The 22,411-nt window shown below is 36.3% G+C and overlaps 2 protein-coding genes across 3 annotated transcripts in view; one reads left to right on the top strand and one right to left on the bottom strand.

The window, feature by feature from the left end:
* The first annotated feature begins 2,497 nt into the window (after positions 1 to 2,497).
* On the top strand, positions 2,498 to 5,407 carry mipa (major intrinsic protein of lens fiber a). Its single transcript, XM_059527961.1, has 4 exons — positions 2,498 to 3,260; positions 3,467 to 3,631; positions 4,396 to 4,476; positions 4,575 to 5,407. Exons 1-4 carry the CDS (start codon positions 2,901 to 2,903, stop codon positions 4,758 to 4,760), a joined length of 792 nt encoding a protein of 263 aa, XP_059383944.1. The 5' UTR covers positions 2,498 to 2,900; the 3' UTR covers positions 4,761 to 5,407.
* A 3,519-nt stretch (positions 5,408 to 8,926) lies between these two features.
* Positions 8,927 to 22,411, bottom strand: part of stat6 (signal transducer and activator of transcription 6, interleukin-4 induced) — a 39,561-nt gene continuing 26,076 nt past the window's right edge. Inside the window, exons 6-18 of one of the 2 annotated variants that reach the window (XM_059527963.1) lie at positions 19,878 to 19,969; positions 19,430 to 19,578; positions 15,980 to 16,111; positions 15,650 to 15,826; positions 14,350 to 14,437; positions 14,104 to 14,226; positions 13,312 to 13,404; positions 13,000 to 13,203; positions 12,653 to 12,747; positions 12,410 to 12,543; positions 9,597 to 9,746; positions 9,370 to 9,430; positions 8,927 to 9,094 (exon numbers count right to left, since the gene is read on the bottom strand). In XM_059527963.1, coding sequence (XP_059383946.1) covers positions 9,007 to 9,094; positions 9,370 to 9,430; positions 9,597 to 9,746; positions 12,410 to 12,543; positions 12,653 to 12,747; positions 13,000 to 13,203; positions 13,312 to 13,404; positions 14,104 to 14,226; positions 14,350 to 14,437; positions 15,650 to 15,826; positions 15,980 to 16,111; positions 19,430 to 19,578; positions 19,878 to 19,969 — 1,586 coding nt within the window. In that variant the 3' untranslated portion in view covers positions 8,927 to 9,006. The remainder of the gene's footprint in view (positions 9,095 to 9,369; positions 9,431 to 9,596; positions 9,747 to 12,409; positions 12,544 to 12,652; positions 12,748 to 12,999; positions 13,204 to 13,311; positions 13,405 to 14,103; positions 14,227 to 14,349; positions 14,438 to 15,649; positions 15,827 to 15,979; positions 16,112 to 19,429; positions 19,579 to 19,877; positions 19,970 to 22,411) is intronic. The other variant, XM_059527962.1, reaches the window with a different exon arrangement.

Genomic DNA, 22,411 nt, shown 5'->3' on the forward strand with positions numbered 1-22,411 from the left:
CATCCAAACATGGATTTTCCAGAGCTTTATGGGGCCTCAGGCCAGCAGTCCTGCCAGCACACACAATGTAAAACTCTGCCTAATCAGTTCTGCACAGAACCAGCTGGCTCTGTCCTGACCAGGGTAGGGGGTCCTACAGCAAAGCCCTCATTGTGTGCTGTGAAAAAGTCACTATTTCATGCAATTACAGTAAAAATGGTGTGGGATGCTATAGATTTGTTACCAATATTATAGACCACAAGCAAAGTGATATAGCTGCACAAGTGTAACTAACCTATCTAACATATCAAAACTGATTGACGTTATATTATATTATATTTATTATATTTATTATGACTACTGTATATAATATATTAAATATAATCTATATGTTTAGTAATAATTATAAATATGTATATGTAAAGAGTATATGCAAAAATATGCAAAAATTGTACATGCAAAAATATATAACTATAAAAAATTTAATAACAATAATGCTGCTGATAGTAATAATAACTAACATTTTGCATTCTGTTTTAAATTAAATTATTTTTTTTAGGTAAAAGCATCTGCCTTCTATTATATTATTTACATTGTAATGTACATTTATGCATTTGCATGCACACTCATATCTAATATTTCATTTCATTCATTTATTATAGATTTTTCTTAATGTTTTTACTAAAAGACCTATGCATCAGTTTCACTGTAGAGTGCCTTTAGGTGTCCTGTACATAAATAACTTGTGCCATGACACCTTTAAAAATGACTATGAAAGGGTGTGTTATATTAGGCTAAATTTTTATATTCATAACAAAAGCATTACTTGGGTCTTTAGACACATTTTTAGTTTTGTGTAAGAGGATCTGTGTTATTTTGCTATGTCCCATGCACTGCTCATTCAATTTGAATGATAGTAGAATACTATTATAGAATACTAATTGTCAAATCATAAAAAAAATAAATAAATAAAATAAAAATCTCCTATTAATATTTTGTTAAATAAGAGATTACTCAATTAGAGTGTATTGAAACTATAAACTATATTTTTATTTAATAAAAAAGAAGAGTTTGTCCATGTCCCTTGAATGGTTGTCCACCCTGTTGTATTGGGGAATCTGCTCCTTTAAGTAAAGGCCATCCCCTTTAGTGACATCAAGGTTACAGATTGTTTTTGTCTCTTCAGTGGCTGAGGTGAATAAGTTGGTGACAAATTTTCTTCGTGTGAGTTTGCTAACTTGCCAAAGCTAAACATGTCCACCCTGTCGGCATAAAATATGCCAGAAGTGATTAGAATATAATATTTTCAAAATATGTAAGTTGAAATATACCAAATTCTCCTGAACAAACCAGACTAATATTTAGCTAGTAACAGTTTGGTCAGCTAATATGCTCAACATTTCCACCCTATCGTTGTTTAAAAAATGTCCACCCTGTTGGCCACTTAGACTTGATAGAGTGGACATAAACATGACAGGGTGGACAAAGAATTCATTTGTTGTTAATATTGCTAAAAAATAAAATGATATGGTGGGGGGGGGGGGGTATATATTAATGTGATTGAGGATGTAATTAATATATTGTTTATTGTTATTATATAGGTTTTTTAATAACCATTTATTAAAGGAACATCATACCTTTCAGAAAATATAATTTGCATCTTAATATTGCAATGAAAACATATTTAACAGTAATATATATGTCCATGACAGGGTGGACATATCTTATGGTTTATGCTTCGAATAATGGCCCGTAACTATGTGAAAAAGTCATTATCAAAAATGTGTGGGAGATCAGCTAATATTTCTGTAGTAATTGAGTGTCTGCTATTTATGATATAACATAAAGCGAATGGGAAATTAAAACCAGTGTTTTGAGTATTGAGCGTTGAAAGGCACTCTGTTGTGATATTGACCCCCATATATTTTCTGTCCTGTGCATGTGGGGTGTCAGTTATGATTCGATACATCCGTGCGAGGCCTCCTTCTGTTGTACGAGAGGTATTGTTTCTTTGTGTCAGCACTTAATCCACACTGTGAAGGGCACTAGACCCTTTAAGGGGCCCTGGTGTTGTAGCCGGGGCTAGAGAAGAGACAGTTTCTAAACACTGTTTCCTATCGTGAGCTGGAGTGGGAAAGTTCTCCTCTGGGGCTGTTCTTTGAAATGTCATCATATTCCCAAATCTGATTAACATGCTATTTCCCCTTTTGCCTCTTTTATGTCCTTTCTCCTAAAGTTTGAGACAGGATTTATTTTGTATTTTTTTGCAAAACAAAAGTTTTATGATTAGAAAAATTTTCCACCAAGTTAGTGTTTAACATTTTAACATCACTCAATTTCAAATTTGCAGGCAGTATTTTAAGCTTTAGATTGACAACCATAAGCTAAAAGCGGGAGAGTAATGGGTTAAGATTTTTTTTATTTGATTTGTTGTATTGTCTGCAGCCCCCTCCCACAATTCTGCCAAAGGATTATAGTGTCACTGAAGGTCACAGTCGTTATAAATACCCCTCTGGCCTCTCGCTTTCCCATCAGAGAGGTTGAATGTCTGCTGGACATGCTCATCATTTGTCTATCCGTGTTCTTCTATTAAACATCATCTAGAACTTTTACATAGATGCAGACATCACCTGCCAGAGTCACACTGAAGGTTTTATGACAAAAACCACAGGATAGAAATCAATGGGACAGATGATTTCAGACTTGTAAAGAAGGGCTGCTTTTGGCGCAAACTCTCTAGGTTTTTAGAACATTTATGCTTGGTTTCCCATAGTTTCTACGCATTTTATTTTTTGTGTCCATCCACAAAAAAATCAAAGAGATCACATCCAAGAAGCTCTTTTTGGTTCTTTTGGAGGTTCTTCTCCCTCTCACACTCATATCCCTCCATTTCTTGGCATCGCCTCTGAGTTATCGCAGCCATGTGGGAGTTCCGGTCCATGTCTTTTTGGCGGGCTGTGTTTGCCGAGTTCTATGGCACCATGTTCTTTGTGTTTTTCGGGCTGGGATCAGCTCTCCGTTGGACCACTGGACCACACAACGTGCTTCAAGTTGCTTTCTGCTTCGGTCTGGCAGCTGCGACACTCATCCAGTCTATCGGTCACATCAGTGGCGGCCACATCAACCCGGCTGTCACGTTTGGCTACCTGATTGGCTCCCAGATGTCCCTGTTTCGTGCATTCTTCTACATCTGTGCTCAGTGCTTGGGAGCTCTAGCTGGAGCCGCTGTGCTGTATGGGGTTACGCCAAGCAATATGAGAGGCAATCTTGGCCTGAACACAGTAAGAGAGTGTATTTGTTTTAGTGAGCTGATTAGATGAAATAATGGATCGTTAACTAGTGATGCAAAATGATTGATCAATGTTTGAAACCATCAGGGGACCTGCTAAAGGAAGACTATTTCACATAAATAAAATAGTGGACAGTAAATGTATTTGGATAACTATTTTTACTGTGATTTGTAAACTGTGTTTATATATGCTTTCAGCTTCAGCCAGGCATCAGTGTGGGAATGGCCACCACTGTAGAGATATTCCTGACTCTGCAACTCGTGGTTGTGGTCTTCGCTGTGACGGATGAGAGGCGAAATGGTCGACTTGGGTCTGCTGCCCTGTCCATTGGCTTCTCAGTGCTTGTGGGCCACCTGCTGGGGGTAAGATGCCATTCAAAAGGCTAAAAAATCAATGGTTTTCTATTGGCCCTGATTTTACTAAGCAAAACAGCACTAAAATGTCAACAAAAACTGCAAATAAACACTGCTGCAGAAGTTCTTCATATGAAATAGACTACGTAGAAAAACTTACTTGCCTAACATGTGGAACAAACACTAGGTAAAACAAACATCAAGTAATTAACTGTTTTAAATAAATAGTTCACCTAAAAATGGAAATTTCATCATTTATTCACCATCATGTGACGTTATGACTTTATCCTGTCAGTGTCGGTGGGGTCCAGGGTTGTTTTGTTACTTCTATTGTATGGACAAAGATAGCAAAAATTCTTCAAAATATCTCCTTTCGTGTTCTGCAGAAGAAGTCATCCAGGTTCGAAATGACATGTTGGTGAATAAATGATGACAATAACATTTTTCTCTTCAAGTAACAGATAAATACTCTAGAGTTTGTTTAATGACATCTTTGAACATTTTCTCCCTTTTCAAAGTTAATAAGCCTATTTCAATTTAGACCCACCAGTTAAAGAGTACTGACACTATTAGTTATGTAATGCTATTTTAAAAAGATTTTTTCTTGATAATTTTTTATTTATTGCAAAATGTAACTATATTATTGCCTGGCTCCTTATAAATTAAAACATCTATAAATCTGCATATATAAACATGACCAACTTTGAAACAATGTGTATTGTGAAAAGTGCTATACAAATAAATTTGACTTGACTTGACATTAATCTCTGCAGATGTATTACACTGGAGCTGGAATGAACCCTGCCAGGTCTTTTGCCCCTGCTGTGCTTTTCAGGAACTTTATTAACCACTGGGTGAGGCAAATTTCCACTGTATTTAGATGAAGGAACATTTTGCTAACTAATTCATAGATGCAACAATTTTCTATCTGTTCTCTCTCACTTTCCGATAGGTGTACTGGGTGGGCCCTATGATCGGCAGTGCTATGGGCGCTCTGCTCTATGACTTCATGCTCTTTCCCCGGATGCGCGGCCTGTCCGAGAGACTGGCTGTCCTCAAGGGCAACCGACCTCCCGAGGCCGAAGCCCAGCAGGAGACCCGAGGAGAGTCGATTGAGATCAAAACACAAGCCTTATAAACACTGCCAGGAAACTTTGGATCCCTGATGCGTCAGATACATACATACTATCATTTCTCCCACCTCATCCTCACACACCTCTTACATACCAACAGAGTTTTCTGTAGGGAGAATCACACACAATTCCAAAGGCAATCGAGACACTATAACCTCTGCCCGAGGACTATATGAGGGTAAGAAGAGGACTTCCTGTTGAGGATTGCGCTCTGTACCGCCAGGTATAGGGAGCGAGATCAGGTGGCTAACGCCGCTCAGGGGCACCTCTGTCGTTTCTAGTCTACTAAGAGTGAAATACACTAGAAGTGGACTTCTGCATGCTTTCCAGTTTCACAGGGTTTAAATCTCTTTCATTTCAGTTAATTTTTTCTTTGATATTTCAGAGATGTGACACATGTACTATATTATTAGCATTTTGCAACCAATTTCTTTACATTCTACTTACAGTCGACATTATTCAGTTGTGCGTGGTGTGTGTGTGTTTTCCGAGAGTTTCCAGTTTGGCTCTTCCATTTCCACCATTCGCCACGTGTTTGTATTCATGCAATGTTATTTTTTCTATCTCCAAAAATTTAACCTTGGTTTAGGTGGATGTTAATTTACAACTAAAACCTTTATAAATCCTTTGGGATTTTGGATCCCTCTTTGAGTCTGCTTTAAACTGTTGTATTGTTTAACTGTGGCCTAATGGCCCAGCATGTGTTTCTTTAAAAGAAGCACAGTCACACCATCATTCATATAAAATAATAAACACGCAAAATGCAAAAATCCTAACTTTTAGCTTTTACCTGATAAAAGCACTTAATTTTCTTCCCATTGTGTGATTTACAAAACTTGAGTCTATACTTCCAAAGTACTTTTCATCTGATCCATACAGTTTCAGGCATTTTCACTGAACATAAATGCATGCATAGATGTCTTGTTTAGATTAGGGGGTTTGACATTATTTTGCGTGTAAATAGCTAATCTAGATAAAAGCAATGATAATTTGTCTCAGGCAAGAAAATATACAGTATGTGTAATTCATTGTAAAATAAATTTTAAGCCACTAATGTGAGCAGACCTGGTTCCAAACATCATAGACACATTATGATACAATGGCTATTCCTGTTTTACACAGTTGAAGAGGGCTTTGCGAAGGTAATTCAGTCAACTCTTTCTCTTGGATTAGATGATTGTTGAGCGACTGGGATGTTCTTGTAGCATTTGGATCTGATGGAATGAAAAGGTGATCGCTACATCCACCCTATTCCTTTCTGCACTCTTTCCACTAGTGTCTTCTTATCCAAGATCTGAAGGGAGACCAGAGTCACATGAAAGGTCTTCATACCTCACCATTTTGCTCTGTAAGCAAACTTTTTTTGAAGCCATTTAATTAAATGGACTCTCTACATATGAACATCAAGGTCTTTTATTTGGTAGTTCGATGGGGACTATGGAGTGTGATATAATGCCAATGCCTTAAATATCATCAACAATAGTAATTTTTTATCATCTCTAAATTAACACTTACATTTGTTAATTGCCATATAACTTTTTTTAATCTATTGAAATGTGTGAGAATCATATATTCTGGACAAATCCTTAACTATTTAATACGCAGGCAAGGGAATCTGTCATAAATGGATTTTGACTTTATTTATCCGATTTAAAACATTGAAATATGAACATTTCTTTTCTTTTTTTAAATCTTATACCTGCTTTACAAATTTGGTCACATGTATTAAAAAAAGAAAAATGGCAACTTTTACATTTTTCATTGACAAATGCATAAGTGCTTTACACTTCTCTGTGGCTGGAAACAGAAATATGACGAGATTTCCGGTTATCGATCAGGCAGGTGCATATATAGCTCATTCATCAGTTAGTGCTACAGAAAGAACATCTGAATAGACAACAGAAACAAAACGCTGTGGAACTCCCCTTCTAGACTAAATACATACAGACAGTTAATCATTACACCTTTGAATAATATCCCATTTGATATATTTTCATATTCAAAGCCCTCAGATTTTAAAGAAAGCTTTATATTTTACAAGATCTAGAACAGTATTTGTTGGACGGCAAAAATCACAGTTTACAGAATAGAAACTGTATATTACATTTCCATTTTAAGAACGTTGACGACTTGTAGCACTAAAGATTAAACACAGAAAAGGTGCACACAGAACACTGTAGAGTACACAGGAACAGTATTGTCTACATCTGAAATAAAACGTTACTGTTCTTTTGTGCACATGATATGTATTTTACATGATTTATACTCATCAATGATGTAAAGAGAGGTTTGCAGGCCTGCAGCGATAAAATGTAGCTAATTTTGTGCAACTGAAAGAACAAATGATAAATGACAGAGCAAAGCAAAACTCACTAGTGATGTAATTTAAAATATGAATATGCAATCACACACAAGTCATGCAAATCACACAACCAAATAAAAAACTGTCTAAATTGAACATGGCACAAAACATATCATTTCTAAAAGGTCTAAAAGTACCATTGTCTGCCTCAGCACACAATACATTTCATTAAGGACATTGAGTAAAATGTCTGGCAGACAAAAATGTGTATTATGTTCAATTTATTTGGTCTCTCTTGATAAAACCACCTGATAGCAAATAATTTCCTGTTCCACTTGTCAGTTATAATGCTACTTTCAAGAGCAGTCATAAGACCGAAACAGGGAACCAGTTGTGTGTTTATGTGCTGCATTCTAATAAGACTCTTAAGCCAGAGGTTTACCTTCTCATAGAAATTTCATTCAAATGTTGCTAGCAAGCATTCACTATGATTGAGTGAAACACACTGTTTCTTTAAACTGCATGTTTAGTGTGTTTATGCAAGAGAAAGCGATTGTGACGTCAAGATGAAAACAATCCATGTGATAAAAACACCCTCCACCCAATGATTCATGGAAATTAATTTAAGAAAAGTGCATTACTACTTATACACTTGTTATGGGAAAATGGGTAATGTGTCCTTTGGGACGTGTGAGTTGTGCTGGATGTCCTTAGAGCACCAAGCCATCCAAAAGCCTTTGTCCAAGAAGAACTGTGGGTCTGTACTTCTAATGAAGATCTTTGTTAGTCTTTTTGACAAATTGATGACAAAATTCCTTCCAGTGCTTCCATGTCTATTTCTTCACTTGAGGGAGCTTGTGGCCTGTTAAAGGACAAACGAATGGTGATGAACAGAAAGTGAAGCTGATACATCAATTATACCCTAATTTACAGGAAACCTTACTGTGGCTGTGACTCACATGGGTGATTGGAAGAGTGGTCCTTGAACAGGTATTTGCTCTGGCATATATGGGGGTGTAGAATGAGGAAGTCTAGGACAGGGCAACAGAATCACACAGAATAGTCAGTGGTTAAACAGTCATTTATCCGGGTCCAATTGCTCTATACTAAATTCTAGTGAACTGCCTTCCTACTGTAGATAGCCAACTCAAACTATGCTATCACATGTGCCCCCAGTGGTTAAGCCACTTCCAGGATGGAAAACACATTTGAGGCTTGGAATATTGAAAGTGAAAAAAAAGTGACGTGACATTCAGCCAAGTATGGTGACCCATACTCAGAATTCGTGCTCTGCATTTAACCCATCCGAAGTGCACACACACAGAGCAGTGAACACACACACACACACACTGTGAACACACACCCGGAGCAGTGGGCAGCCATTTATGCTGCGGCGCCCGGGGAGCAGTTGGGGGTTCGATGCCTTGCTCAAGGGCACCTAAGTCATGGTATTGAAGGTGGAGAGAGAACTGTACATTCACTCCCCCCACCCACAATTCAGCCAGCCCGAGACTCGAACTCAGAACCTTTCGATTGGGAGTCCAACTCTCTAACCATTAGGCCACGACTTCCCAATCTTAGCTTAGCGACATGTGATTATGTCTGACTTTACTGGAATCAGCAACTAGTGTCGACTGTAGAACATTGTCCCGTGTACTTAATGTGCCAGTTATCAATGTTTCAAGAAACTATTTTGGTTAGGATGTTGCCTAAAAAGCCATCGATGGCTCATTTTACAATAATGCCCTCTGATCAAAAAATATAATCAGCATATTGCTTCTCCTGTCCTACTTTTTCCATATGAGCATATTTACCAAAGCCAAATTATAATTGTACTTACGGGGAGAACATGTCCTGTCTTCTGTGGAGGGAAAATAAATTTTTTATATAACATATAATAAAGACTTGTAAAATACTGTGACAGTGTGGCTTAAATAATGTTTATATGTTTACCCAAAGACACTGCTCATAGGTTGCCCAAATATATCCATAGGAGTGTCAGGTGGTATGCTAGCGGTGGAGGAACCCTGGTCTCCTCTGAACATCAAAAGATAAAATACAATTATGTTACAGACATTGTCAATGCCTATTACAGTAAAAGTTAAATGTCTAGAATAAATTTTCCTGTCATACTCAATGTAGAAACCATTCTTTTTATATACCCTGAGTTATTTTAACATAATGGCACTGTGTGATAATAAAATTATGCTTTAGTATATCATATCTTCAAGGTTTCTTTATTAATACCTCAGGCTAAATTTAATGACATCTTGAAAAGTGATATCAATTTACAGCAAAATAATTTAACTTACGGGTTGACTACTGTTGTTAGTTTGAATGGCAGGTATCCATCAGGATTAGGGGGAGAAGGTACTATTTCAGGACAAAAGAAAACATGCATCATTTTTTAATGTTTTTCTTATATTTAGCACAAAATACATCTTTTTTTTTATATTATATTAAAACATACTGTTTTTTTTTAAACCCTTAGTGAAACCTCAGTATACAGCCACCGTCTTTAAAAGATCTGGTTACATACCTGTAAAGAATTTCTTAAATACTTCATTCTTTGGTAAGTCTGGATACACGTGAGTGATGCAGTTAATGTCCCGTATGCGGTCGCCAAGGCCAGCTGAGTCCAGATCCTTCTTGGTGAAGGGTTGGATATTCTGGATTTTTCTGCCTCCATCTGAGAAGAAAAGAGTGACACAGAACAAACATTTTACTGCAAATCCTCAAAGGATCAATACATTTGAATTAATCTTACTGACCTATATTACATGGACATATATAAATCTGGCTATAATAAAAATAATAAATAAACTTAAGGTAAGAGAAAGCTTTTCCTTACTCCAAAAGCTCTTTAAAGGTGTCAGGACACAAGAAATCTAATTTGCTTTGATCTTTTGGCATATAAGAGATCTTTATACCATTAAAACATCCTGCAAGTTTCATAGCTTAAAATGTCCTCGTCATTATAAACAAAGCATTTATTTAATCGAGCTACAAAAATGACTCGTTTTGATCGGAGCTGTCAGATGACATTGTCTAAACACTGTCTCCAGAGCAAGACATTGATGAATAGTCATTTTTCTCAGGCCCCGCCAACTGGAGTTCAGTCGCTTAACGGCTGACACATGATTACATTAAATAGGAGTGATGTGTTGCGTCAAAAGCAAATTGAAATTACAATCACTGCTGCTGTCTTGTCTAAACTGGATATAGTATACAGATGTGCTTTCGCTTTCTGACACAGTCCACACAGTTAAGTCTGTCATCATTAGGACAAATGGAGTGAAAGAATTTAATTCTTTTAAGAGATATCAGAATGATCCAAGCGTTAGGAACAAGTGGATAGTTTATCTTTAATGACAACCCGGATCGTGTCAGAGCATTTTGTTTTGCATCTTTGCCAAGGGGTGCCTCGATCAGGGAGTACCACAACCAGAAATGGATCAACTCTGACGAAGCAAAGAGGTCCACCTGTGCCGAACCAACTCGAAATCAGCTGAACAGTTTGGGTTCACAGTTCGCCCCTGAGCGAGACCTGTTGCAAGAGGAGATCCACTACACGATTGAGGTTGCCTTAGATTAAAGGTCAAAACCTCCACAAGGCCAAAAGCACTGTCAACAACTCCAGACAACTGATATGCCAATGCAGTCGAGGGCCTGTCCAGACCCCTGATGCTGCATGCCCGTTGCACATGGCGCCCCAGCCTGTCTTGGAAGCATCTGTTGTAACAACAATGTGTCTGGACACCTGTTCTAGGGGCACTCCTGCCCATAGAAAAGACATTTCCTCCCAAGGACCGAAGGTACAGGTGTCCCTGTGTGCGAAAACCAATTTTTGTGAGTGAGCTAGGATCAGCCAGTTGTCGAAGTAATTGAGAAGGCGAATGCCCACTTTCCGAAGAGGGGCAAGGGCAGCCTCCGCAATCTTTGTAAAGATGCGATGAGACAGGGACAGCCCGAAGGGGAAGAACTTTGTACTGATATGCCCATCCTTCAAAGGCAAACCGAGGAAACGGCCTGTGCCTTGGTAGGATTGAGACATGAAAGCACACATCCTTCAGGTCTGTTGCCATAAACCATGTGCTTGAGCATTAACATTCTGAATGGAAGCTCAAAATGCACATCGCAACGTGCCAATGAGAAGCGCCTCATAAGTGGGGCGAGATCCATCCACCAGTGCTGCCTTAGCGAGAGTACGGCCTAAACACTGAATACAACACTCCTGCCAGTCGCCTTACGAAACGTGCCAAACGCAAACAGAAACACACAAGAAATGCTGTATTCGGTGCCAAAAAAGAGGAAGAGCGAGCAGATACCACGCTGGCCTATTTACACCTGGATGTCCGGGGCGTGGCCACCTATGCAAATTCGGCACACCCAATTTCACTGGCCTTTTCACAAAGATGTCAGAGGTGTTTGGCCTCCCAAGAGCGACGCCTAGTGTCGTACACTCGACCATACTTCACCATGAAAGGCATAAAGTAAACTTTATTAACATTATAGATAAACCTTAAGAAACATTAAAACAAAAAATCTATGTCATGAACCCATTAAAATTAACTTTCTTTGTTCTTAACTGTTTAAGACACATACAGACAAAACTGTATATATCATCATTCAAAATTTTGGCAGTCAGTAAGATTTTTTTATAAAATTAATTATTTTATTTAGGAAGGAAATTTAAATTCGTCAAAGGTGACAATGTTTTTACATTGTTAAAGAACTTCATTTAAAATAAATGCCATTTTTATTTAAACTTTCTATTCATCAAAGAATCCTGAAATATATATCACGGTTTCCATAAAAATATTAAGCAGCACAGCTATTTTCAGAAATGTTTCTTGAGCAGCAAATCAACTTAGAATGATTTCTGAAGGATTATGTGACACTGATTACTGGAGTAATGGCTGCTGAAAATTCAGCTGTGTCATCATAGGAATAAATTATATTTGAAAAAATATATGAAAATAGAAACAGTTATTTTAAAGTTGCAATGAAAGAAGTAGCAAATGGTCCGAGTGTAACAGTCTATTGAAAAAGAAAAAATTTAGGACAGGGACTATGGTCTATGCATCGAATATTGATTGGATTTTGAGACATTGGCATTGCATTCAAAAATGGATGAAGATAAACCCAAAATTATCCTTTATACGTCATCAGACATTTACAAGACATTTACATTTCATGCCAACTTCAATTTGTAATAATATTTCTCACTATTACTACTAATAAATGCAGTCTTGGTAAGAAAAAAAAACTTTCAAAAACATATAACTTCCCAATTCCAAACTTTTGAACAATAGTGCATCATGTACAGTAGTATAAATATTTGATACTTACTTTCAGCGGGACCCACATAGGCGATGGTGATGCCACCAATCTCTGAGTCACTAAAGCGCAAAAGAAAGGTGCCGCTGGGTTTGTTTTGCAGGATGACATGGAGATGCTGTTTTCCAATGAAGCCAAAGATGAGTCTAGGGGGGGAATCAGAGGCAAATATCTATTTCTCATCATTTCTTTACTTATCAAGTCTTTTGAAGCTCTCTATAAAGTGAATAACAAACTGCGGAACTGTAACTGTACCCATCAGTCCAATAGTCTCTCAGGCATTTCTTTGTAAGATCCATCACCCCTTCAAACCACTGCCAGAAGGTGAAGTTTCGACCAGGCAGAACTTCCTGTGTTAAAACAGACACAGAAATAATCATTCACACCATTTTGCAAGTCAAACCCTTAGTGAATGTTACGTTAATTGCGCTAGAGTCTCTATAAACATATTTTTACAGGTCTTGAGAAATGGACATTTTTTATAAATTGCAATGAATTTAAAGACACAACAGTATGTAAATGTATTTCTATGCTACTAGTCAGCTGTTACAACACATGCTCATAATATTGTTTTATGCACAACAAATGCATGTTAGTGGTACCTTGTTGAACTGAGCCCAGGACACTGGCATTTTGCTGAAATCTTCAGAGATGTCTGGTTGGTCAAAGATCTTCTGGGCGAGAAAGTGAAGATTGTATCTGTCCAAGCACTGGTGCGTCTGCACTTCAGACATGAACTTACTGCTAAGAGCTTCACACATCTTGTTCCAGGGCACACGATCCGGAATGACGAAAGGTATCCTGTTCTGAAATAATCACAGCAAAGAGCACACATCGCCGACTTGTTTACAAAACACTGAAAATGGTCATCAACAGGAAAAAGACGTGTGATGGGGTATTTCCATGTTACTCACAGGTTCAGAAAAGGCACAGTCCCATATGATGGTTGCCATAGCATTGATTTCCTGACTACCATGTACAATTACAACCACAGGAAGAGAGATTGCCTGTAGGATGAATAAGCCAATGAATTGCTGTTGTAAAAATTACTAAACACCAACATTTACAATTTTTATGCGATAGTCCCTCCAGGATTTTGCAGTTGCTGAATTCAGTGCAAACTCTGCACTATTTATGCCAATTTTCTGGTAAATAAAAGTTACCTTAGGGGATGTTAGCTCATTATAATCCATAATTCAGAGTCAAAACAAATAAATCAATACATGCTCAACTGTCCTGTTGCTGTACTGCAGTAAATGCCTTCATAAAGTGAGCAGGGATGGAATGACCATATGGAACACTGAGACTTAATCATAGTCAGGTTTGTACACAAGTGTTTAAAAGGAAATAAAAGTTTAATTATTTAATATTTTTAAGTGTTTTTTTTAAAATCATTGAATTGTGGCATCATCAGTTTTCTATAAAAAAGTTTAACAGGAAATAAAACTTACAAAATGTGCAACAGAGAGGGTAATGTTACATATATCACTGTAAAACGACACAAAAATTGTGTACATAATTTTGTCAAATTCAGTCACTTTGGGTGACAAAAATCATTAAAAAAAAGTTCTGTAAAATCCTAGTGGGACTAATGTATGAATCTAATATTTTCAATATAATGACATCTGATTAAACTGCATGTCCTGATGACTAAATGATAAACTGAACCAATCCACTGGATTAAAACAAATTAGTAAAGCAGGCACCTGAATGCTATAAGGGCTCTCACAGCCCGTGATGGTTATTTCTGTGGTAAACAACAAAGCAAACTTTTCCTCCGTCACTGACTCAGAGCCCTTCCTGTCAGCTCGTTTGATCCTCCTTATGGACTAAATAGGAAGAAACATATTTTATTAAAGCGATAGCATTCTTGAAACCATTAAGGTAACATGACAATATTGAGATGTATCAAAAATCAACATTCTCAAAGAGCTGTTTGTGACAAGACCCACCATGTTTCTAAAAGTAGCACATGTGCTCTTGCTTGAAGTGTTGTGCTCTAATATGGCTGTGCTGTTGATAAGTTCTCCTACATTTTCACTAAGTGGAGAAAAACAGAGAGAACGATTATAAAACATTTGCATATTTTATAAGTGTATGTTAGACCTCTAAAATGTTGCATTGACACTGTATGGTTAACAGCTCAACTGAAACCCTGATTCTGTTTGCTTATCTTGTTGTGCCTCCACTTCCTCTTTATGTCTGAGAACAGCAACAAAGGTTGTCAAATGTATGACATGTATAAATGCTTGTACAGGCAGATTTCAACATGAGGCACATCAGTGGAATTACAACATAACGACACTTAAGTTGTAGATCAAAGATGATACTGCACACATGCAGCATTCTTCATCATCATATTTCATGTTCAATTACGGTTTCTTTGGCATGTAATTGTAAAATTACTTTTAATCCGAGTTAAAGATAATAAATTCAATATTTCATCACCATCAAAAGTGCACAGGTGAAAAACACTTTGTTTGTTTATGATAGCCTATAAAACGGTCTATGAACTAACAATGAACAATACAGCATTTGTTAATTGACATTAATATTAATTTACTAAAACACTATTGTTCACTGTTAATGTGTTTGTTCATAAGTTAATACATTAATTTATATTTATCTTGAAATGTTAACATTTTTAATTTAAAATCTATAAGTATACACTACCTTTCAATAGTTTGATTAAAATTAAAGAAATATTGTGAAATATTATACCAATTATCTGTGATGGCAAAGCTGGATTTTTTCCTTTAGAAATCTTTTTAATATGCTGATTTGATCAAAGTTGAAAACATCATGCTGCTAAATATTTTAGTGGAAACTGAGATTTTGTTAGGCTTATTAAATGAATAGAAAGCTCAAAAGAACAGCATTAATTTGAAATAGACTTTTTGTAACACTACAAATGACTTTACTTTTGCTTTTGATCAATGTAATGCATCCTTGCTGAATGCGGTACTGTGTGTAAAAATTAACATGTATTATAATTTATTTGTATTAATAAAAAAACTGTAAAAGTATTAATTCAAGATCCCTAATGGATTTTTGCAAAACACCTTTTTAACTTTATTGCTAATTGTTTTTAATCAAACCATTATTACAAAAAATATTTAATGATTAATTATAAATTTAAACTAAATTAAAAAAAAAATTGTTTTGAAAAATATATATATATTTTTTTCTGTAAATATGCTACTTAATAGAGACTTGTATGTGCATATTTAAAAAAAAAAACAGCATGCTTACTTGGGTACGACACCTTGTTGACCCAGGTTTCTCGCTTGAGCCTCAGTAATAATCTGAGCCTTCAACAGGACGGGTTTCCCGGGGGCCATCTTCTCTCCGAGCAGATACCGTACAGTGGTGGAAAACTTGGATTGGGTTTTGATGACCTGGGGAGGCTGCTTATCTACTACCAATGAACTGAGTTGCCAAGACAAAAAAGTACAATATCAGAAAGCCAGAAGAAAAAGCACTGACATTTTTCAAATGATTGCATAATCATCTGTTGTGATTGCATGATGTCTAAATATGTTGCAATATTATCTTTCTCAGATCTGAAATAGGCCTGCATACCTCTGTATGAGAGTCTGGAGCAGATGTGCCAGGCTTTCCTGCAATTTGTGACACTCAGCCCCTCCGTGGTCTCGGTTCACCAACATGAGCTCCTGCCTCAGGTTACCATTTACTATAAGCAACTGCTCACACCTGCCAACAAAAAAGTGAAAAAAAAGAGAATGTGGAAGACATTTAGCCAAAAAGGTTGCATGACATGCATGACATCAAAAGTGTGAATTAAATCAGTCAAGGAAGTAGAAAATATGCTCCACAGTACATTAAATATGATTGCAATTGCAGAAAGGATCAACAAAGATAGCGCCGCAATTAGTTTAATTATTGTCTGTCAGTCTGCTGAAATTCAAGAGCCACAAACCTAACTGTCAAACAATGAAGATAAGCCTGTTGAGTTTTTAAAAGAAACATATTTTAACCCTCCTCTTGTGCTCAAAAACAAATTTTGTGAATGGGTTCAAAATCCCCATATTGGTTTCCATGCAATTTGTAAAAACATTACATAAAAACCACTACAGATTGATGTGAAAACAGAATCTTTAGTAAAATCATCTATTGTAGTTCGTCAGAGACTTTCAAATATAAAATTTGTAAGAAATGTAATAATTCCTATCTATTTTTATTGTGTTATTTCTATTCTATTATATAAATATACAGTACATAATAAAAAAAACATGATAAAAAAAAACAAAAAAAAAACAGTATATATATCTATATATATATATACAACCCGAATTCCAGAAAAGTTGGGACGTTTTTTAAATTTTAATAAAATGAAAACTAAAGGAATTTCAAATCACATGAGCCAATATTTTATTCACAATAGAACATAGATAACGTAGCAAATGTTTAAACTGAGAAATTTTACACTTTTATCCACTTAATTAGCTCATTTAAAATTTAATGCCTGCTACAGGTCTCAAAAAAGTTGGCACGGGGGCAACAAATGGCTAAAAAAGCAAGCAGTTTTGAAAAGATTCAGCTGGGAGAACATCTAGTGATTAATTAAGTTAATTGATATCAGGTCTGTAACATGATTAGCTATGAAAGCTTTGTCTTAGAGAAGCAGAGTCTCTCAGAAGTAAAGATGGGCAGAGGCTCTCCAATCTGTGAAAGACGTAAAAAAATTGTGGAAAACTTTAAAAACAATGTTCCTCAACGTCAAATTGCAAAGGCTTTGCAAATCTCATCATCTACAGTGCATAACATCATCAAAAGATTCAGAGAAACTGGAGAAATCTCTGTGCGTAAGGGACAAGGCCGGAGACCTTTATTGGATGCCCGTGGTCTTCGGGCTCTCAGACGACACTGCATCACTCATCGGCATGATTGTGTCAATGACATTACTAAATGGGCCCAGGAATACTTTCAGAAACCACTGTCGGTAAACACAATCCGCCGTGCCATCAGCAGATGCCAACTAAAGCTCTATCATGCAAAAAGGAAGCCATATGTGAACATGGTCCAGAAGCGCCGTCGTGTCCTGTGGGCCAAGGCTCATTTAAAATGGACTATTTCAAAGTGGAATAGTGTTTTATGGTCAGACGAGTCCAAATTTGACATTCTTGTTGGAAATCACGGACGCCGTGTCCTCCGGGCTAAAGAGGAGGGAGACCTTCCAGCATGTTATCAGCGTTCAGTTCAAAAGCCAGCATCTCTGATGGTATGGGGGTGCATAAGTGTATACGGTATGGGCAGCTTGCATGTTTTGGAAGGCTCTGTGAATGCTGAAAGGTATATAAAGGTTTTAGAGCAACATATGCTTCCCTCCAAACAACGTCTATTTCAGGGAAGGCTTTGTTTATTTCAGCAGGACAATGCAAAACCACATACTGCAGCTATAACAACAGCATGGCTTCGTCGTAGAAGAGTCCGGGTGCTAACCTGGCCTGCCTGCAGTCCAGATCTTTCACCTATAGAGAACATTTGGCGCATCAATAAACGAAAAATACGTCAAAGACGACCACGAACTCTTCAGCAGCTGGAAATCTATATAAGGCAAGAATGGGACCAAATTCCAACAGCAAAACTCCAGCAACTCATAGCCTCAATGCCCAGACGTCTTCAAACTGTTTTGAAAAGAAGAGGAGATGCTACACCATGGTAAACATGCCCCGTCCCAACTATTTTGAGACCTGTAGCAGAAATCAAAATTGAAATGAGCTCATTTTGTGCATAAAATTGTAAACTTTCTCAGTTTAAACATTTGCTATGTTATCTATGTTCTATTGTGAATAAAATATTGGCTCATGTGATTTGAAAGTCTTTTAGTTATCATTTTATTAAAATTTAAAAAACGTCCCAACTTTTCCGGAATTCGGGTTGTGTATATATATATACATATATACATACATACACATATATTAGGGGTTGCACGACTACTGATTTCTGCTAGTTGATTTCTTATAATAAAAAAATAATAATACTCTAGCTACTCGACTACTAGTGGTTCATGTTACTGTAAATGAATAGACATAAACTAGTTTTTATCAATAAACGTTCATTTATTAATTAATTAATAGCCTAATGCAACAATTAAATAACAAACGTTAACTGTCTAAACCTACTGTACTCTTAAGAGAGAGAGCTGGTTTCATTTTAGAGAGACTGATACGGGCAACGCGGCTGTTTGATTGGTGAGTGTTTATTCCATTCATTCATGTATCATTTCGTAGCCTAAGGTTTAAATCATTGCCTTTTAAATATATACAAATAATAGACTGTGTATGATGTATTATTATGGGTGATATTACTCTTGCCAAGCTCTGCTTTCTGAGAGATGCACAGAGGACCAGTCTATTTAACCTCTAATATATACATATTTATATAATCTAACATAAGTTCTACTTCCTCTGCCTTTTTCTCAAATCTTGTCTAATAGTCTAGTAATTGAGATCCAAAACAACCTCACAACAAAAAACCTTTTTGACTGTTAAACTCAAATAGATGAAGAATTTTAGAAGACAAGTTTCAATTTCAAGTAAACTTTATATCCTTTTAAGGTCTCCTGTATTTTATATTTTAAGAGTTTGAGAAAATTGAGTTCACCACTATCAAATTTGAATCCCAAACTAGTTTAGAAACACTGATCTCTAGGCTTTCTATTAGACACAATTCTCTTCATGCTCCACATTTCAAAAAGGGTTGACTGAATTATTAAAACACTGTTTAATAGTACACAAAATAAGTGGAAAACGGGTCAATTGGTAGATAACATTCAAGAAGAGACATCGAAAAAAAGCAGTGATAGAAATCATATTAAGATTCATATTTTGATTGTCACCTACACGATTATATAGAGAATATATAATCAGCAGTGAAATGTGAGTGGAACTCCTATCTCTTTGAATGGGGAAACATCAAGTTCTCCAAAACTGTTCACTAATATTACGATGTTTGTTAAGGGGAAAGATTTAGCTGATAAAATTAACACAAATGAAACAAAAATGTCACCATGTCTGAAGAGGGCCAAGGTTGTCATCGAAGTGCATGCCAATGGTTGCTCGATGCTGTTCCCACCTCCAGGACTTAATTCTGAGAATAAGACAGGACTGGCACTGTTCCAGAGCACACAAGGTCACGTGAAGGAGCTGAACGCGCTTCTGTAAACACAAACAGACACATACAAACCATGAAAAACAGCTCAACTCAACTCAATCTTTATTTATAAAGCACTTTCAACACCTAGACTGGAACCAAAGTGCTGTACAGAGAAAGATAAGAGAAAAAACAATATAAAAACCAAAGAAAAATAATAATAGCAAAATAAAAGGAATAATTTATTTAAAAAAAACAGCTCTACTGCAACTGCTTTTTCTTCACTTTTCTTCCATCTCCTTTCTACCATCTCATACCACATTACCATACCATTCCTCATATCATGATGCATTTGAGCATTTACCTTTGCACAGACTGAATAGTTGTATTCAAGCTGTTGTATGCGAGTCTGTCTAGCTACTTGATCCGAATGCTGTGGATCCAGCTCATTTTGACCTGTAGACAGACAAGGAAAAATGTATTAGATATCCTGATATGCATGTTTGCCTGTGTTCATATCTATTCAATCGTTATGTGAATGTTATTGTTATGTTATGCTCATTGGTGTTTTGGCTCTAAACGATCATTTTATGTTCACAAATTTATGTAAATGAATAATCTCTGGTTCTCACCTACTACAGAGTACAGTTTAAAATGTTGTTTGCTTACTATATCTGTTTTTGTACGACTTTGGCTGTGTTTCACTAAGCACTTGACCTTGGGGGAATCCCTGCTGCCATTTTCAAGTGTGTTCCACTACAAAGTGGACGAGGGAAGTTTATATGGACAGACCCTCGACCCCTCGATTTTGACAGAGGGAGCGAGTCAGCTTCATATGCACACTTCAGGTCGCTCCATAGACCACAATGCAACACGATTTTGACATCATCGCAGGTTGCGTTTAATTTATCCCTACCCCAAACAAGTCTATTATATACAGTACAGACCAAAAGTTTGGACACACCTTCTCATTCAAAGAGTTTTCTTTATTTTCATGACTATGAAAGTTGTAGAGTCACACTGTAGGCATCAAGGGCTTTTTGACCAAGAAGGAGAGTGATGGGGTGCTGCGCCAGATGACCTGGCCTCCACAGTCACCGGACCTGAACCCAATCGAGATGGTTTAGGGGTGAGCTGGACCGCAGACTGAAGGCAAAAGGGTCAACAAGTGCTAAGCATCTCTGGGGGAACTCCTTCAAGACTGTTGGCATACCATTTCAGGTGACTACCTCTTGAAGCTCATCAAGAGAATGCCAAGAGTGTGCAAATCGGTAATCAAAGCAAAAGGTGGCTACTTTGAAGAACCTAGAATATGACATATTTTCAGTTGTTTCACACTTTTTTGTTATGTATATAATTCCATATATGATTCCACATGTGTTAATTCATAGTTTTGATGCCTTCAGTGTGAATCTACAATTTTCATAGTCATGAAAATAAAGAAAACTCTTTGAATGAGAAGGTGTGTCCAAACTTTTGGTCTGTACTGTATATATATATATATATATATATATATATATATATATATATATATATATATATATATATATATATATCACGGCATTACAAATTAAAATTATTTGTTTTACCTGACCACAAAATGACTCTAGTTTGCATATTTGCATTGGAATTTAAAACTTCCTATTTTAACCATACATACTACACTAATAGTAATATACATATTAGAAAATCATAATAGTTGCACAAATAGTATTTAGTACCAAAATATCTCTTCAAAATATTAAAATATTATTAATTATATTAATTAATAAATATTAAATAAATATTATTGAACTAAAATATACAATACTTATTTAACTGAAATTTTTTTTTAATAGTTGTATGGTCACATTATAAGTAAGCAATACCTGAGGGTTAAGAAAACCATATTAATGTTGCCTCTTCATCACTCTCCAGAATAAAATGATACTGTAAATGCCATCGTTGTAATAATCAATGCATAATATGCTGTAATGTTTACCAAAAATTGCTGCAAATAATACCTGTATAATGAAGCTGTCGTCTATCCTACTTAAACCCATTCAAATGTACAGGTGTATCTTAATAAATTAGAATGTCGTGGAAAAGTTCATTTATTTCAGTAAATTAACTCAAACTGTGAAACTTGTGTATTTAATAAATTCAATGCACACAGAATGATGTAGTTTAAGTCTTAACTTCTTAAGGTTCTTTTAATTTTGATGATTTTGGCTCACATTTAACAAAAACCCATTAATTAATTATCTCAACAAATTAGAATACTTCATAAGACCAGTAAAAAAAACATTTTTAGTGAATTGTTGGCCTTCTGGAAAGTATGTTCATTTACTGTACATGTACTCAATACTTGGTAAGGGCTTCTTTTGATTTAATTACTGCCTCCTCCTGATTTAATCTGCATTTTTTTGGTCTCTTGTTCCTCATTTTCCTCTTGAAAGTACCACATGGATTCTCTTTGGGGTTCAGGTCTGGTGAGTTTGCTGGCCAGTCAAGCACACCAACACCATGGTCATTTAACCAACTTTTGGTGCTTTTGGCAGTGTGGTCAGATGCCAAATCCTGCTGGAAAATGAAATCAGCATCTTCAAAAAGCTGGTCAGCAGAAGGAAGCATGAAGTGCTCCAAAATTTCTTGGTAAACAGGTGCAGTGACTTTGGATTTCAAAAAACACTATAGACCAACACCAGCAGATGACATTGATTCAATTCAAGTTTATTTGTATAGCGCTTTTTACGATACAAATCATTACAAAGCAACTTTACAGAAAATTAAGTTTCTACAATATTTTGTAGTAGCTTATAAGTGGCGACTGTCAGTTTGTGTGCATATGACAGGATTTTTCAGAAAAATTAATACAAGACGTAGTCAGCCAGACGATGAACATTATTAAAAGCAATT

Source organism: Carassius carassius, chromosome 37 (assembly GCF_963082965.1).
Source record: "Carassius carassius chromosome 37, fCarCar2.1, whole genome shotgun sequence".
In the NCBI taxonomy this organism is placed as follows: Eukaryota; Metazoa; Chordata; class Actinopteri; order Cypriniformes; family Cyprinidae; genus Carassius; species Carassius carassius.